General features: G+C 35.6%; 1 protein-coding gene across 1 annotated transcript in view; it reads left to right on the top strand.

Moving 5' to 3' along the window:
- Nucleotides 1-18203, top strand: part of MTNR1A (melatonin receptor 1A) — a gene marked incomplete at its 3' end in the record, with an annotated part of 53391 nt that extends 35188 nt beyond the window's left edge. Inside the window, exon 2 of the mRNA XM_081999320.1 lies at nucleotides 17335-18203. Within this exon, the coding sequence (XP_081855446.1) occupies nucleotides 17335-18203 (869 nt within the window). The remainder of the gene's footprint in view (nucleotides 1-17334) is intronic.
- Between the last annotated feature and the right edge of the window lie 1904 nt (nucleotides 18204-20107).

Here is a 20107-nt window from a genome sequence, read left to right as displayed (position 1 = left end):
TTTACAGAAGTTGTATAGCTATATTTCCACTGCAGCTCACAGTGCAGGAAGCATGTTTGCTTACTCCTTAGAATAGCACACTGAGCACTGTCAAATATTACAGAGAGCTTTCATAATACCATCGTTTAAAAAGTAATGGTAAAGATTCAATGCTACCATACACTGGGTTGCTGCTTGTACACCTTTTTGGTCAGTTTTGGAATACTATTAAAGAGTTTTACACAGTAATTTGTTAAAAAAAAGTTTGGTTTTTGGTTTTTTGGTTGGTTTTTTTTTTTTGAGAGGGAAGACTACTGACTACTTACTTGATCACCTGGTGTCCAGTATATCATTTGTCTTATCAAAAATTGAAAACATCCAGTTAGTTACTTCTGCATATCCAGAAGTCATCTCTCCTGACTGTGATCTTTTGAAGATGGAATGCATTTAAACTAAAGACATTATGAGAGAGCTGCACTGTGTTCAAGTCACTAAGTTACTACTTTATTAAAATATTTTTTGTGGACTCATTCATGGATGCACATTTAAAATGCTAAATTTACAGGATATTGGCTCAGAAAAGATTCATGACTTCAACTTGGACACACTTTCCAACATAGTTTTTTTTTAGAGATGTCATCACTACTTCATACTTGACTTTTCTTTGAGCATTGAATTTTGAGAGCATTCTGTTTATTAGTCTCACTTGAAATGAGTGGAGCTTGGCAGGTATGGAAATACTGCATGTAATTCATTGCATGAGAAAGAAGTGCATAGAATAAGGTCTTCCCATATATTTTAATCCACACTTGAAAGCTATCTCGTATTTTTAAAAACTTATTACAAATGTAAATTTAAACTTCATGAAGCAACAGAAATCTTTTTTATGGCAAAATTATTCACTGAATTAATGGCATCCTTGAATTAAAAAAGAACAGGTTTCTAATGATGGCTCTGGCTAGTTCTTTGCAGAGTTTTTCACAAGTATTATGCTACTAGCTCTCAAAAAATCCGTGGGCATAATTCTGCTGTCAAATATGCAAATTCAGACTGATTTGATCACTTTGTCTTAGAAAAACTTAAAACTAACTGAGGAACCTGAAGAGTTAGTGTCCCTTGAATATGACTAAATCCAGAGATATATTTTGCATATAGATATGATCTGGACCTGAACCAAAGCCTTTATCTATACAATTTCTAGCTTAATGAAGAAGGAAAGGCTTTAGAAGCTTAAGTAAAATTCCTCCAACCTTGATCCCTATCTATATTAAATATTTAGGCATGTTGTGGCTAATAGACATGCTTTGAGGACCCTGAACAACTTACCTCTGCTGTGTATCTCTTTCCTCCATGCAGATCTTCTTATACTGAGTCATTCTGATTTAGCTGACTGCAAGGACTGTTTATTATTTTCAGTGTATAACTCTTGTTCTAGTTCACAGTCATCTACCAAGAAAAGTATTATGGATTAGCAATAATGGCTAAAAAAATAAAGACTTTTCCTAAATTACAATATAAGCTCGCTCTCTCTTTTTTAAAATTATTTTAATTTAAATATACAGAATAAGATCTGAGCCAAAACAAAATGTTACTAATGAATAGGATTCCAACTGTTGACATAATTACAGTATCCTCTGAAATACTGTAGTATTTCTATGTGCATAGCAAAAAAATAAAGATTATTATTTCACAGATGTGTAGCTCAAACAACTGGCCAGAAATTTCATATACGTTGAACTGCTGCAGCTCCCAATAGCATGGGATTTGTGACTACCAGAAATAAATAGATTTCTAAAAGCTCAATGTTTCATAAAATGAACATCTGTTCATGTTATAGAACAGAAAGTTTTTCTTATGGTGAAACACTGTAACCTCTGAGGTTACACTTATTACAGTAGGTAGCATATGTCATTAAGAATTTAAAATTACACACGCTTCATTTCTGAGTTCTTTTTTATTTGTGCATATTGTTCCTAAATGGCCAAGGACCAAGAAATGTGTCTTTCTGAAAATGCAACATACATGGATCTGAAGATGCTCCTGCTAACTGTTTGATATTTACATTGATTTTGCTTGTTAAATAAAAGTTAAAAGTTAAACTCGTCAAGGATGTGAACATCATTTTTAGGAGGAGTTTCTATTTTCACCCAGGCATTATGCTGAAGTCATAGGATAGATCTCAATATAATAAAATTATAGCACATCTGTCTGTTTTTTGGAAAGTCTATGGGAGGAATAGTAATGATTGATTTTAGGCCTTGACAAAGACACATAGTCAAATGTATGTGAATTTAAATTTGAGAAACCACAAAATAGCTTTATTCTCAATGCCTGTAAACCTGTACGATTTCCTCAAAGTTACTGTGATTATGTTGATTAACTCAAGCAAACCCAATTGGACCTGAAAGTTTTCCTCCAGTACAACCATAAGAAAAGAGACAGAAATGGCATGTTACAGAATCACCTCTGTTTGTCTTGTATGTACCAGAAGGTAAACACATATCCAATAGCAGTACTTTTCCTGCAGTGATCATCACCGTTAGAATTCCTCTCTACCATGGAGCCATTTTTAGCAATGGTAACATGAATGCATATTAGCACAAACACTGGCTCTTTCACTTTTTTTTTTCTTTTATGGCTGGTCTGTGCTATAAGAATACAAGGCTACAACTGGAAGATTCACTCAAGATAGTGAATCTGCCATGTTACGTGTATTCATTCTTAAGTACAACTGAGAGCAAATAAGAGAATTGTATTCGCAGAACAGTTAACTTTACATGAGATGTCAGGCTTGACGGATCTGTTAACTTCAGTGACTGCACCGGCTTTAAATGACATACAAGGTATTTGACAGTGAGAGTAAAAAAATTACCTGAAAGATTTGAAGCGGGTTTAATGGTAAACTTTTGCTAGAGAACATATGGATTTTTTACTCTTTCAAATATTCTAGTACAACCACCATAAGATACTGCCATGTGTTTACAATGTCAAGATCACCAATATAGGATATTTATATTATAGTTTCTGAAGATTTCCAGCAGCTGTATAAGACAGACAATCAGATTCACTTTAGCTTGACACATACCATTGTTTTTTAAATTAACCTCTTAATCCAGCCTAGTAATCATGAGATTTTAAAAAAATAATCTCTTTGCTCAGAAAATGAACTGTGAAAACTTAGGTGAAGTTCTACAGCAAGGGCTGAGCTTACAGTATAGCAAACACTACATAGTGTATAAAAGATACTTAAAATAGGCACTGAACCAGCAATTTTTCATAACGATAGGGTTATCACATTCAAAAATACTGATGTGCTCATATAATACTATAAACCATAATCCAAGTGCTTTATATTTGTACAACTAACTGAAGTTGCTGTGAGGCTGATTTGTAAATTGAACTTAGGGGTAGCATGATTTTAAAATCTTAAATCTTGTACTAACTACAATCAAATTTACCTTAAAATTTAAATTTTAATTATTTTAAACTACAACTAGAGGCAGCAGTAATTTCAAATAATCTTCCCTATTTATGGAACCACAAATGCATAGCAGTCCAGGCTTCTTTTCCACAATATAGCTAAGATTATTTCTAGCCTTGTATGGCCCATATTTGTTCAATGGTCATCATTACATGTCTACATATGAATATAGCTGTTCAGCTGTATCAATTATTGTTTGTAAACTCAATAGAAAGCACACTGATTCAAACAATACATATAAATCAAAATCTTATAAACTGTATGTACATATTCACAGAAAACAATGCCAGCATGTTAAACGTGCTTTAGTGTGTTTAAACAAGCTTTAGCTCCTGGATGCATTTGTTATAGGAAGATGGAGAAAGAACTGCTTTCCTCCCTCCTGCCCAGGGAACTGCATTTTAGAAAGCATCTGCACAGGAGAAGAACAAGAGCAGTCAGTTTCACCGTGAAAAGGCAGCCTCTAATGCTCGGACTGTAGCATTTCTCAACAGCAAACCTGATGTTGAACAAATGGTCATGCATTAATTAGTATTACCATCCTTATTGTTACCTTAAACTGCAGAAATATAATTTCTATGTGCTATAACAGAATTTTTTCATTTTTGGATGATTAGCTTTTTGCTATCCTATTTTTTAGCCTATTTTTGCTCACTCAGATATAGGTAGAACAGGGAAGGGAGCTTCATTGTCACAAAAAATGTTAATTTCTGTACGTTAAATGTTAATTATTTATATAAATGGAAATATAGTAATATTGGAATGGAAATATAGTAATAAATTAAAAAAATGTTTTTTCTTAACCATATACTGTTAGATACAATAGCATATGTAAAACTGAGAATACAGATTTTGTCCACAGAGTGATTATAAATACATAATACAGATATTGGAAAAGAGGAATATGGGAAAAAGTTGAGAAAAGCAGGAACACAAATACTAGGTAAGGGTATAGTTTTGTAGGACAAAAAGGAATTACAAAGTTGCACAATGAGGCGGGGGCAAAATCCAGTCCTGTGTCTGCCATTTAGTGCTGATCCCACTTGAGACTGTAAATAACTAATCAGCTACATTTCCTTCTAGAGATGTGTTCAGGAGTAGATTCTCTGACTTGTGTAAAAAAAAATATATACTTAGAGCAATTTGTCAGATTTATGTGAAGGTGCTCACATTTTTCTATCCTTTTTTTTCTTCTTTTTGTCTGATACAAAGAAAACTAAGAGCTTGGTATGGAACACAGAGCTACAACATTAGTTCCATGAAAATTTATGCGATAAAACAGATTAAAGAAACTAAGCCAACCACTGCAAATTGGCAGAAGATATTGGACTCTGGTGTGTCCATTGTCCATGGAACACAATCAAATTCTCTCTTTGGTAGAGGGGAAATAGTAAGGAGCTAACATCTGATTCCTCTCTCCATATTAGCTGCTTGATTAATAAGAGCTGAATATGCCTGCCTAAAGATACTGAACAACTATCATCCCAACAGCTTTCTTATTTCTTTTCCAAATAAGTCTTGGAGCAAAAGAGTACCATGTCCTATAGGATAGGATTTACTAAAAGGGAACAGTAACTAAGGAACAATGCCTGTCATGTTTTAACCCCAGTTGGCAACTAAGCACCACACAGCCGGTTGCTCACTCCCACCACAGCAGCATGGAGGAGAGAACTGGAAGAGTAAAAGTGAGAAAACTCATGGGTTCAGATAAAGGCAGTTTAATAGATAAAGCAAAAGCTGTGCACACAAACAGAGCAAGGAATTCATTCACCACTTCCCATCAGCAGGCATTCAGCCACCTCCAGGAAAGCAGGGCTCCATCATGTGTAGTGGTTATTTGGGAAGACAAAATGCCATAACTACATATGTCCCCCTCTTCCTTCTTCTTCCCCCAGCTTTATATGCTGAGCATGACGTCATATGGTATGGAATATCCCTTTCGTCAGCTCGGCCAGCTGTCCCAGCTGTGTCCCCTCCCAACTTCTTGTGCACCCCCAGCCTGCTCGCTGGTGGGGTGAGAAGCAGAAAAGGCCTTGACTCTCTGTAAGCACTGCTCAGTGACAACGAAAACATCCCTGGGTTATCAACACTGTTTCCAGCACAAATCCAAAACATAGGCCCATACTAGCTACTGTGAAGAAAATTAACTCTATCCCAGCCAAAACCAGCACACTGCTATATTATTTTCCCCTTTAACACCTGTAATTTAAATTTCAATTTAAAATATTAACCCCAGAATAACATATTCCCCTGTGGCAAAATCTCTTCTCCCTACTCTAGAACTCTCATGCTCTTCCAGCATTTTTTTCATTTGTCTCAGTATCCAGTCACATGAAGGAGTTTTGCCATGTTGTCACTTTTACCATCTATTTTACTGCCTATTCTTCCCACTTAAGGGACTTGTTCAGCAGTATGTAACAAGTTCTGATTCTGAGCAATGCTTGCTTGTCAGTGATACTGTCTCCAAGTTGGCCTGTTATTCAGTCAGTTAATCATCAGAGGAAAGGTTTGGTGACGAAGCTGAAGTAGATACTTTGTCAGCACTGCCGAAACCTGCTCCTGCTTTGTACATCTACTGACTTTAATACATCTACTGAAAATATCATATAAGTCCCTGGAAGAAAAAGGTTGGATACGTTTGTTCATTTGTTTGACTTGGTAGTTTGACATAGGCTTTTAATTCCATGCAGAGTTAAAAGAGACATGTTCAGGAACTGTCTTGAAGATGAAAAGTTTAACTACTGTTCTTCTCTCCCTTAGCTCTGACTGAAGGTATATGTTTCCTTTTTTCTCACTCCACATACTACATTCTGTCAGTAAAGGCATATGTGGGTGAGGGTGATCCACAGGAGAAGACTCTCTCCCTCAGAAGCCACTGAGCAGGATCAATAAAACCAAGCACTGTCCAAGAGGGAGACCAGGCACAGGAAGGGATCAAGAAGAAGAGAGCTTGCAGCTACAGCAGGGACTGAGATGGCTGAGAATAGACAACAGATCAGACCTAAGAAACAGGGAGAAGAGGACCGCAGGAGACCATCAAAGTCCTTGAACTGACTGAAATCAGTCCTGGAAGGAAGGATCTGCCTTGAAAGTACTTAAAAAAGGCAGGGAGAAACTGGTTTATTTTAATTCTTCTCTGTCTTAAATGGTTTTCTTCACTGAGCTCACTGTAAGGAGGTTAATTGATCTGTTTTAAAGCTCTGACCAGCTCAACATCCTGCTACACCAAATTTACAGGTAGCTTGACCTTGTTAATAAAATATTCCAAAAATATCATAAAGAACTGACATTGTCCTATTCCACATATTGGAATTTATTAAAAAATCCCCCTGGACTTTTCTAAAATATGAATTAAAGTATATCAGGATATTAATATAATGACAGCAAATACTACTACTACGTATCAGTGGTTGCAACTAACACACACAATTTCAATAAAAGAGTTCAAAGGAGTTTTTTTAATGTGTTACCAAAATTGTTATTTCTACATCATGGACTGACCAGTTTTACTTCACACAAATGGAGGCTCTTGGTCTGGGTTTACACATTTTTTGAAAGAGTGAAGTATTTTCAGATCTTTTGGGGAAGTCCTTCTGCTGTTACTTTACAAAATACATTAATCTGCTAAAGCAGACATTTTTGTGCTCATACATGGAAAAAGCTAAAGTGTCTCTCTGAGAAGCTCAAGCCGTTTTTCACTTTCAAAACTGTTAAAGGAATCTTTCCACCTACAAAGCTAAATACAGATGTTTCTGAAACTAAAGTAAGAAAACCTAGAAGGCTTTAGCTGAGATGTGGAAGACACTTTCCCCCCCCCCCTTTTTCAGCATTCAGTCACCAGTAGAACATTTTATAAGGATAATGCTTAAAAAATGAGGTGATTATTCCCTAATAGACCAAAGTAAAGAAAAGCAAAGGCACTGTTCAGTGCTGTCTGAAGCTAGGATTGCCTTACCACTTACCACTCTATCCTTTTCATAATAAGCTTCATGTCAGGTTTTGCAACACAGTATAAATACTACACTGTATCTTTGACATACACTGATTGTACAGATCCTTTTCTTTCTGGCATCCTTTCAGCATATTTTTTGTAATATTCACTGAGTTAATTATCCCACCTTTCTTTGGGTGCTTGCTTTATTTTTAGCTTCCTAAGTAGAAGTGTTGACTTCTGGTTTCTTAGATTTTGTTAAATAATGAAGTATGTTGGCACATTAAAAACCTGTACCTAAAAAAAGATGAAGAACTCAAGAGTAAGGTTCAGAGGGAGTACAGGCAAAGTTTTTACTGAATATTTAAAAGCACACTATCTTTAGCTGTCTATATTTAGCTTTTCAGCTTGTTTAAAAGCTTTTTTTTTTCATGAGGGAAAAATAGGCATTAAAAAAGTAAAAGAGCTCCAACAGCCAAGCTATTATATACATATATACATAATATTATGAGACTAAGATTATATTGCTGATATAGTTTTCCAAATCTTTTTTATTTTCACACAGAGTAAAAATTGGTTCAAATTTTTTACACTGGAGATATTGAATTTGATTTTACAAATTGTGTTTGGATTCTCAAGGTAAGTAGTTAGGATATTTCTGAGTCATAACAAAAATCAATGGGTACAAATACTTCAGATGAGATATCATAACACAACTTTTAAATGCTACCATACTGCAATTACCATAATACAAAATCCACTACTTTTGACAGCAAGTATTGGTTTCAGCCATTTATTTCATTGTACTGGGCAGATTTTTCTCGTGCTACAGGTTAAGTAAGAACCCTGAGTGATAAGTTCTGAAGACATATGTAGGAACTGAAAGTCATCAGCATTTATATATTTCTTTTTTATTAGCTAGTGCTATAGCCTCATTGTTCTTCAACTACTTTTGTTGATAAACAGACAGTTTAGACTTAAACAATAGAAAAACAAATGTTTTCTGAAAAATTCCACACCACTGTTCATGAAAGAAAAACCCAGAAAAAAGGCAAGTAACTAAAAGAAGATGGATAGGAATAATAATTCAGTAATAAAATTATGAAATATATTTATTACACAGAGCTACTTATTTGCTCACTTACAGTACTTCATTTTGTCTGAAGTCAGTGGAGTTAGCTAAATCATTATTTTAGCCAATTGCTTCTAGTCAAAAGCCTACTTCCAAGGATGCAATGGTTTGGCAAATTCATCCCCATGCTAAATTACATGTCTGCATGTACGTGAGCTCTTATTAAAGAACTTAATTTAATACTATTAAGATAAAAGGCACAAATCTAAACTTTTAAATTTTAAATTATTTAAATAATTTTAATGTTTTTAAATACCGTCATGAATCCCACCACAGAATAACTAGCTGATGTGTATGTGCAGTACTTCTCATGTTATTGTATACTATAAAGGTATTGGTATGAATTTAGGGTAGCTTCACTATTTCCCTGCAGTGAAATCACAGTGTATATTTTAGGTTGCCTAGAAGAAATACTGTAAAAAAACCTCATGTCTTTATTTGTCTGAAGGGAAAGAAGGGACAAAAAAGACCTCTGTCAGAAACGTAGAAGATTTTGGGTTGTAAGGCGGTAAGGAGAGAAAAGACATGGTGATGGAGTAAATAAGAGAAGGAAGAAAATGAATAGAGAGATGGGAGAGGAAGGGATATGGAGAATAGAGAATGGATACAGGAAAGAAATGTAAATACACGTGTTTAACTATATATAAGTGGTATTTTCTATAGTGCTATTTTCCACTTTCCTGGCAGATGTCCTACCACTGCTGATTCTAGCAGAAAGAACTAGGAAGACTCTTTTAAGAACTCATTTCATCAGCTTTGCTGCCTACTGTGGACTCTGTAGTTAAATGTGGTGTTGGCTGAATGACCACCTATACTGTTAGAAAACAATTGATTATTTTGTATTCTTGAGAGGTTTTTTAAATTCTTTTTCTTCCCATGAAATTCTATGGAGAAATTCAGCCACAAAATCCTGTTACATAAAACTGTGACTTTCAAAGATAGTCAAGAAAGGGATTTCGTGTTTGTAATATTATATACAGTACAGAAGTCTCCTGTCAGTTATATGGTTGCACCTTCACTCTCCTGTTTTCTCCTACTTGTTTTCTCAAAATACAGAAGATCTCAGAAGGGAATAGGCTGTAGCTTCCTATTTTCTAGTGCTGATCCTGACTGATCTATGAGATTTTGTACAAATACAAAACATAATTATATTTCACAAGCATCCCTCTCTGCCTTTTCCTGCTTTTTCCCTTTCATTTGTTTTAGTCTCTGAACGGTATTATTAGTTTTACTTCTCTGAGCTATGATGTTACTGTGATAATACCATTTTTGTCCTTCAATTTATTTCCACTCTCTCCGAGTTGAAGGGGGAAAAGGTACTTTTACAGTGATTCTGCTGTGATGCAGTTCAGTAGCATGATCCTCTGACATCAGCAGTATTGTTATTCTAATCGGTTTCATACAGCTTGCTGAACTGTGATGACAACCTTAGTGTTCTGTAACATCTAGGCAATACCTTGTTGGAAAACAGGCTGTTCCACAGGATTTTTTTCCTCCCAAATGAATCGTAGAAATTGGAGATAGAAAAGATCAAATCAGAAGTGATAATATAATTCCCTTCTGTAAAAGTGGATAAGTTATTCAGGCAAATCTATTTGGTCTCTGAAATATTGCCATCATGGCAGAAGGGGCTGATGTTCAAAGGTAATAGATGCCCTGACCTTGAAAACACACCAGCCCAGTGAACTGTAGAAAGAACAGTCCAGGCAGATGCCAGAGACAAAACCAGGGTCACAGAACTCGAGACATCCACCACTACATCTGCCTGCCCTGGTTTCTATCTTCCACCTGCAAGACAGCAGGGTTTGTTGATTCACTTCCATGCCATTACAAGCCTTCTTGATATTTTATGTAATGTCTTAGTTCACTCTTGGATGGATGGACAAAAAACTCCTAGATTAAGAATGGTCTAAACAGAATTACATCTGACTAGATTAGTTGTCATGACTTTGCATTTTGGTGAAAAACACCTATAGAACTGAAAAAACATATATTGACACACTGAATGAGGCACATAACTACAGCAATATTAATTCTGAGTGTCAGGAAATATACTTACAGCACTTCAAACTTTTTTCAAACAGCAGTTAAACTGTTTATTTTATCAACATCTACCAAAGATTTGTTAATGAAGTGTTTAAAAAACTGAATTGTTCAGTTTCAGGACTACTTATTTAACAACAGTCACTCTCATGTATTGTTTCTATATTATAAAACTACAAAACTGTATGACAGTGACAGTTTAATACAATCTTGTTACCAAAGTAAATACATATTAGCTAGAGATTACTCTGATAAAATTTTAGAGGCTTCCATAAAAGAAGCCTTATTCAATTTGCTGTTGCTTCTAATGCAAAATATCTTGGACATGAATCAGCTATGTAGAGTCTCAAAGAAAAATATTTCATGTCACTGCGTAATGTAATAGAAAGATGAGTGTATCTTGAAGTTCACTGGTAGCTCCAACTCTTATTATTTGAAGTTATTTTTAAAACTGCACTTCTTAAATATCCTTAAATAGACTCAAACCCTGACCAACTCTAGATTCTTAAGTTTAGGTCCATAAAACATCTTCAGTCAACTACTGTCTACTCCTACATTAGGTGCCTAAATGTGCGATGGTAGTCTAGGCCTTTTCTTTACTGTTGATCTTCTCAGGTGCTTTATACTTCATGTCACATAAATTCATCCAGTGGACAGCACTACCCTTCTTGTCATACCCAGAAATACCTCATTCTTTCCACTACTGAGATATTCAATATCCCATGCACCTTCTAAATCTACTGCCTGTACAAACTAAGTACTCTTACCATGTGAGAGGTCCAATACAAGAGACATTTTCAAAGCAGCCCTGACATGTCATACAGAACTGCCAGAGGCAAGGTACATCCCCAAGTCTGTAGCACTCATCCAGCATATGGATTCAATTCCTTTCTCTGCCTGACAGTAAAACTCACATCACTTTCCTCTCATGACTGAACCACCAAGAATAGCACTGGCAAATATTTTTAGACTGTAAGAAGGAGAGCAGTAGCTGTCTCTCTCACACATGTGCCATGGGACTGAAGAAAGAGATGGTAGGTGATAAAGTCACAGAAAACTCTATGCCAGTTGGCATATCTGCAAAACTACTTAATCACATCTACATAGTTTGGCTACAGTCACCTTGGATCTGACACCAAAATCCTCCATTCTTTTATTCTGAGTATTATATAATTCCTCACTGCTGTTTTCTACCAATTACTCTTTCATGCATCTAATTTTCTTGGCCAGAAGATGGCATAGGCATTTCAAATTAAATAGTCGCTGCAGCTTCACTGAAAGTTTCTGTATGATAATTATTATAAGCTAAATACAGTATAACATATTCTTCTCAGAGTGCATCAGTATTTTCTTTCATTTATGCTGTGCTGATTACATCAGATTTTCTTTCACTTGCAGCACACTGGAATAAAGTATTGTGATACGGATTATTCTGATAACATGGTCTTTAACAAATCTATTCTTTCATATCTCTCAAATATACTGTTATGTAGTCCTCCAGCTGTCCAGACCTGTAAGATTCAGCACCCTGAATTTCTATCAACCTCAGTTAAGGGCTGAGGTTATTTAGGTCATTGCAGTATATGAACTTTTCTATGACACTCTACATTAGCAAGATTATAAATTAGTTCAAATCGTAAATATTTAATACTCTCTTCAGTGCTAACAAGCTATCTGCCTGACATCATTACAGCTGCAGGCAATTGCCATGACTGTAATTACACAGCTGGTTTCTTTAGTGTCCCAACCAGATGATTGAGGGTCTGAAAATCCCTTCTACTATGTAACAGAGGTATGTAAGTGAGGTTCTAACAAAATTGCTAAATAATATAAGGTCTTTTTTCAGCTTAAAAGGAAAGAGAAAGGTTTTCCTGCATGTGCTTAAAGCTAAATGGTTCATTGTGAGCTTTAAGCCATTCCCTTTTTTTAAGCCATTCCCAATTTCCCTGCATCACCATCTACAGCATCAAGATTAATTTGCTAATGAGAAACAAAACCCAGAGGCCCATCACGCTATTCAAATTTAATATGCACGTGGACTTCTTGATTCAGGCCAGGTTTATAAATAGTGCCTTTAGTTTAAAAATAGGCTTTTTAGATCTAAGGGACTTGATATTATGATCTGTAAAGTGAATGAAGATCCCAGGAGTAACTGGAGCTTATGTAATATTTATTCCTACATTTTTGCATGGCTGTTTTGTGCCATTTTGATGCTGAGCTGAAAGGACTGTTAGTTTCTTAGACCTTTCAAATCTTTCTTCAGTGAAACTGGGACTGTCTGCACACTTACTTGTCTAGGTAACCTTACTTGGCTTTGGGATTTTGCCTAAGAAACAGTGGTCATTGACCCCACCTACAGATATCTTCATTTAATAATTTTTATTGTACATGACCTTTGTGGAATCCCAAACTGTGCTGCCAGGCACAGCAATTTTCCAATATTAAATTGATCCTAGAAAGATTGTGGACAAATCTTTTTCTTGAAACATTATGACTGGTTAAGATTGCAGGGAGAAGGGTTGCTCTGCCTCCAGATACATGAACAAGGATATTTTATTAATTTTGCATTAGGCACTCACTAAAACAGCTTTCACTGCTTGATTTTGTAGTTATTTATGATGTTTTACAAGTGAAATACTGGTGCTAATGGAATGACATTGAAGGCAAAAATGTTCATGGAATATGAAACAAATCTAGTGTTAATATTTGTCATTGAGACACCATTTCATGCATGAAAACAGCCATGAGAGAAGCAGAAGCCTAATGAAGTGCCTTTCTAAGGAAGAAGTTCAGCTTGTAGTGGCAAAATGAAGCATATGGTATTGAATATTATACTTAGCCTTCTAATTTTGCTTTCTTCATAAACTAGCCCATTGCCTTATTTCGTGTGATGTCTTATATTCCAGAATCAGAATTCACTCCTACCGTTCAGTTGTGGAGTTACTAGTTTTCTAAACCAGGTGTTTTGCCAGCTATCTATCAATGCTGTCACTTTTGCTAGATGTAAATGTGTCAGTATGACACCGTGTTCTGTTCTAACTATGAGGAACCACATTTAAATTTTCTTCTGCTGCAGGCATTCAGTGGTGTGCATTTAATCTTAGTCTTGTTTTCAGATAGCAGCATAAAAACCCAGATTAACATTCTGAGCAAGGGCTAGATTAATGAGAAACATTTCAAAATGCCAAAAAAAATCTGCAAGCTATCTTTGAAGAAAATCAGTAGAAGTGTTTTTACACTCAGTTTATGTTGTATTTTGCTCTTGGGAAAGTTGAACTGTCTAGGAGAGCACTTGTTTGTTTTCTGTTGCTTTAATGCAGTTTTTTATTCAGCAGGTGGTCTGATGTTGCTATGTGTTTGCTGAGCGGAAAGGCATCTTTTTCATTAAGGGTGGTGAAAATATTTAATGGAATGTTGCTTTAGACTGCATCTGAAAGCTTAGCCTGCTAAAGCTGGTTGCCAGTAGATTATCTTTCTTCCCATCCATAGCACAACATCTGCTTAAATTTATTAAAGTTTATTTGACTTATGTCAAAGTCAAGAAATTCAACCTCTACCTTCTCAGTTCAGCCAACTGCACAATAATGCATTCTTTAGCTGCATATATCACATTTTTTCACAGCAACGTGATCTCACTCTCTAAACAAGGAAGAGTTATTCAAGATTTTGATTTTATGGCTTTTTTAAAGGGTTCAATATGGAGCTTCAGGCTTTGTCTGAAGACAAGCTCAGCTCTGAAGACAAAAATTAATTTTTTCCTATGTCTTTTTTTATGGTGCTAACCTCTACAATACCAAGTGTTTCACAAACAAAAGAGTTTAATTTCATGTTATGCTGTTAAATATATTGGAATTTCATAACATATCAATATTTTCCACTAATGGTGGGTGGCTAAATCTAGGGTCATATTTTTAAATAGTGTAGTATATAACATATGAAAGCTCAACTTCATTTCAGATCCGACTTCAGAGTTTGAAACAAGGAACCTCAAAATATGCAATAAACATACTAACCCCCCCCAAATTTTTACTTGAATTTTCTATTCTATCTTAACAATAAAGATTCTGTGCTCACAAGGAAAATGTATCTGAACTCAAGTTTGAAGATAACCCTTCCTGAAAGGCAGGTTAAATCTCTGCAAATACTTCTCTGCAAGCAGGTATCTGGTTTCCAGGCAGTTTCTAGCCCAATGCTCTGGTCATCCAGCTGACATGCTAACCGTGAGCTAGCAGCCTGGGACTTGGTTTCCAAGCTCATGTTTTGGTGGTGGTTTTTTTTTTTAAAGACAGTCTCCCAGGATATCCTGGGAGACTAGCCTCCAATTTCCATAGGAAACAGCTTGTATTTCCAAGACACTCAGTTTGTCACTCTACGGCAGCTGACAGAGAATATAAGCTAGGACAACCATGGCACACCGGTTCATGGAAGCCTGAAATTTGTCTGATTCAGAGATAGAGTGCCTACTCTTCCTAGACTCAGGTGTTTCCAAAGCGCAAGCTAGTTAAAACTATTCAGAGAAAACTATACCACCTGTCTTCTTTCAACAATGGGAAAAACCCCCCACACTTTTACCTTTGGTCTTACAGCTGAATCTTTTGGCTCAAGCGGGTAAATAATTACAATATTAACATTATTAATGGAGAGCAGCAGCAGAAGTTTCAGTGGATGGCAGAGAGAGAAACTTGAGATGGGCAGTCTCCAGCTAAGCAGAAAATTTGTAAGCAAATATAAATAGTATTCTTTTAAGTTTTAAATTTAGATAAGTGTCCTGGTTCTTTGTCCCATCTGGAGTTTATATGGTACCATTTCATCAAACCTGCAATATTCTGGGAGGGGAAAAAATCTGCCAACAGCAACTTTTCATTCACATTCCACTTCTCAATTCATAAGATAAACACAGAGCTCTGAGTTGCTTATAGTCTCTTTATCCATTCTTATATCGCTTGCTATTATGTCAAGGCTAAATTCTGAAAGCAGTGTTTTTTTCCCTGTTGTCTTCTGCTTAAAGGAGCTCTGCTGTTTGTGCTGAAATGATCTGGAATTCTGCCAAACCTTCAGGATAACATATTTCAGTCTGGCAGTGAATTCCCAGGCAAAAGAAGAAACAACTGCAGACACTATTAGGAGAAAGTTATTTATAAATCCAGATACAAAATCTATGAAAACTAGTGTAGCAATCTTTTAACTGAGGCCATTTGTCCTAGCTGCCATTAGTATAAATATCAAATGTGGTACTTTGTTGATGTATCAAAATTTAAACAAAAAAGAATAAGTAGCATCCTGAGCCAGTTAATTTCTATGTTTTTCTCTAGAGGTGTTTGAAAATTCAATATGTTTACCTGGCCATTTAAAGCATAAGATTAGTGAGAGGATATGCATTTTAAGATGTTTAAGACAATATATTTAAAAAATATTTTTGAGAATTATAGCAGCCAAAATGCCCTCTTGGTCCATAGATACCTTTACCTTTTCTTTCAACTTATTTTTATCTATTTATATTTTGTCTGCTCAAAGTAAATGCATAAAACAGTTCACAAAGCCCACTTTGGATTAATAATGAAACTCTACATCATCTAAAACTAGCAATATGTTTTCTTACAGGTTGCAATAGGAGTTCATATTTCATCTTCAGTGAATAATCTCAGAATTCCAAAATCTCAAACACACACCCCCCTGTATATACATGCATATACATGAATTTATATACTACACACATGCTTGTATATATATACATTTATAACTTTCTGTAGATATAGACATGAATAACCAGACCAATACATGTAGTAGCTATTGTTAAAAAATTAATAAAAGCTATACCAATGTATCTTGTGACCTTCTTAGAAACTAGAATGGTTGGAAGGCATTCAGATGAGCTATCACTTAAGCAACTAAAAAAAGAATATATAATCTCTGCTCAAAAGATTAATTCAAAACATGTTGTTATGATGGGTTCCATTGCTTTTGAAGAACAGAGAGGGGTTCTATCAAGAACCACCACAGTCTAAAATAATCTCCCTTTGTTTTAATTAAAAAATTAACCAAGAGAATGTATCATTGCTTAATTTTCCAGTTTGGAGGCAGAGAAGAATGTGGCATCAATAGTGTCTGAGAACTGTCTAGGGCACTGCCCAGCACCACTTCTTTTACAGAAGAGTACATCTTTCAATTTAGGAAAGAAAACTAAGCTTGTGTTCAGCTAGACTCTTAGAAGTTAAGTTTAGTTTAAGTGCTAGCCAGCAGATTCAAAAAAAGTAACTTTTAAAATCATTTTAAAGTCATGTGAGCTTGAAAGACAAATGGGAAAAAAAAGATTTTGATTTCAGGACTGGAAAAGTTAAGGCGTAATGTAAGGAAAGGGAATTAAATTAAATACGGAAGGTAAATATGAGTTTTGAAATTTATTAATAATCATATTATTTCTTCTGATTTAAAACCAAAGGAAGGTTTAAAGTTATGAATATTTTCGTTTGATATGAATTCTGAGTCTGTGTGATTGGAAGAATCCAAATAAGCGAGATGATAAAAATATTAGGTCATGGTAATTAAAGACAGTTTTCTTTTAAAAGGTGCATCTTTAAGTTAAGATGCTTTCCTTTTAGATTAAAAATTCTTATTTCTGATACATGACAATGACTTTTCATCTAGAAAGTAGAAACTAATTACATTTGAAGTGTTCCACTGAAGCTGCTCATTAATATATTGAGAGCAGAAGCGACAGAAAAGAGCAGAAGAAAAACTAACGCTTGCCTTTTTATATTTATTTTACAGGAAATGTCTTTGTTGTAAGCCTGGCAGTTGCAGACTTGGTTGTAGCAATCTACCCATATCCACTGGTCCTCACATCTGTATTTCACAATGGATGGAATCTGGGATACCTTCACTGCCAGATTAGTGGCTTCTTGATGGGCCTAAGTGTCATTGGATCAATCTTCAATATTACAGGCATCGCTATCAATCGGTACTGCTATATCTGCCACAGTCTCAAATATGACAAGCTGTACAGCGACAAGAATTCATTGTGCTATGTTGTTCTTATCTGGGTCCTAACATTTGTTGCTATCGTGCCCAACCTGTTTGTGGGATCGCTACAATATGACCCCAGGATTTATTCCTGTACATTTGCACAATCTGTGAGCTCAGCATACACAATAGCAGTTGTGTTTTTCCATTTCCTGCTCCCCATAGCCATAGTTACGTTCTGTTACTTGAGAATATGGATCCTTGTTATTCAGGTAAGGCGAAGGGTTAAACCAGATAACAACCCCAGGCTGAAACCACATGACTTCAGAAACTTTGTAACCATGTTTGTGGTATTTGTACTGTTTGCAGTCTGCTGGGCGCCTTTGAACTTTATAGGCCTTGCTGTGGCCGTCAACCCAGAAAGTATAGTCCCTAGGATTCCAGAGTGGTTGTTTGTATCTAGTTACTACATGGCATATTTCAACAGCTGCCTTAATGCTATCATATATGGACTCCTGAATCAGAACTTCAGAAGAGAATATAAGAGAATTATTGTCACTTTTTGTACAGCAAAAGTTTTTTTCCAGGATAGTTCTAATGATGCAGGAGACAGGATGAAAAGCAAACCTTCACCATTGATTACAAACAACAATCAAGTGAAGGTGGACTCTGTCTGAAAAAGGGAATCTTATTCTTGTCAGTCAACAGCATCCAAATAAAGTATCTGTTTTATTAGACCTACTGTTAAATATTATATTGAAATATCTCTTCTACACTGAAAGCACTTTGGTCAAATTCCTTGCATGGTATTTGGGAACTCAAGTTACAGAGCCTTGACGTACAGATCCTATTATACAATGGTATATCTCCTGTATAACACCACAATTATATCCTTGAGGGAATTACAAAATTATGCATGGATACTTTTTTTTTTCCTTAAATGGAGATAAACAACTAGAAAGAGATCGAAACAGTAGTATCCACATTGCCTGGCTCAATAAAAGAAAGCACAAAATTATTCCTACCACTTTCTGCCTACTGCTTCTGGCCAGGTTGTCCTGATTCTAAAACCTCCGAGAACTTTTAAAAGATTAAATCAGACCTTCATGAAATATATTAGGCAATGTGAAGTGAGAAGTCAAGGTAATTGAAAATTCATTAGGATTTTTGATAAGTATCTCCTCTACCTATATTGCTTTGTTCCTAACATGGACATGATTATTCATTTTTTGGAAATTAAACCTCACCAGCCTTCCTAGGAATGGTGTCCTCAATTGATTTTTCAATTTTAAAATAGCTTTTAAGAGGTGAAATATACCTGACTGATTATCCTCAAAGCTACAAGGGCAGGAGGATAAACAGCAAAGAAAGAAGAGAGACATGATTCATCAGCTCAAGGTGTTTAGGCATGAAAGAAGGTGTAGGAGCATTGGGAAGAGAAATACAAACTATCGTTCTTTCTGAAGAGACAGTAATTCATGAAATTGGGAAGTGCACCAGAGGAGTTTTTGGAGAAGCACCTCCTAGAAACATAAGCGAGGAAGGATCGTTATTTCTCACTTGTGTACAGTACAGAAGTTCTCTGTGAGAAGAAGATTAATACATTTATGAGGAACAGTTGGTGAGGTTGACAGTTTTGTCTGGTTAGTGGAATCTTAACCTCTGAAACCTTGGGAAATTAGAAATATTTACAAGATGAGCATTTAACATCTTTCTCAACTTGATCTCCTGACAATAGCCTGAGACTATAGGTTATTTTATAACCTGACACAGATAAGCTTTTCGAAGTAATAGTTAGGTGTTTACCACAATGATGAACATGCTATGATAATCTAGAACAATTGGACACCTTTAAATAATAGAAAAGAGAAGATACTACTTATGACCCTGGTACAAGGAGGAACACGTGACTCTCAGGACAGGATCTGCTATGTGGACTTTCCATAGACAGTAGGCACCTCTTCAGTGCGGGGAAGCATACTATGAAGTGAGGAAGAATAGCTAGACAGGCTGTCTCCTGCAACAATGGATCTCTGTTTATAATTAAGTCCTCTGGTGGAGAAAAGTAATTCACAACAATAGGATTCACCTTCAAATTGACCTTAAAAAGAAGGAGCATTTAGTTCTGGAAAGATGCTCCAACTATCATACCTTTTAATGCTCAAGTGTTCATACCTACACTGATGTTCAAGTACACTTGAGCTTTTCCAAGCCAATTCCAATCATTTCAACTGGACTAAGATTTTCTGAACGGCCATCAGACTGCTGTTAATCTATATTAAAATGTAGACTTTACCTAAACAGTTCATTTAAATTATTACTTGCTGTACTGAAGATTTTCTTGAGTTTATATGTCTGTAGAACCCAATGGTCACTATATATCATATAATTCCTTAAACTGCATACAAATCTAACAGCATTTCATCTTCCTTGTATCATAGGTTAGTGTACCCTTGACAAGGTACCCTTGAACTGAAAGGGAACACGTTCATATTTCCTTGAAAACCCCACTGACACTTCATCAACTGACCAGTTTCTTACCTTAAAAATAGGTGCCTCATGTCAAGTTGACAACGGAACT

Source organism: Phaethon aethereus (assembly GCF_964289735.1).
Source record: "Phaethon aethereus genome assembly, chromosome: 4".
NCBI classification, from domain to species: domain Eukaryota; kingdom Metazoa; phylum Chordata; class Aves; order Phaethontiformes; family Phaethontidae; genus Phaethon; species Phaethon aethereus.
This window is presented reverse-complemented; position numbering and strand designations above follow the sequence as displayed.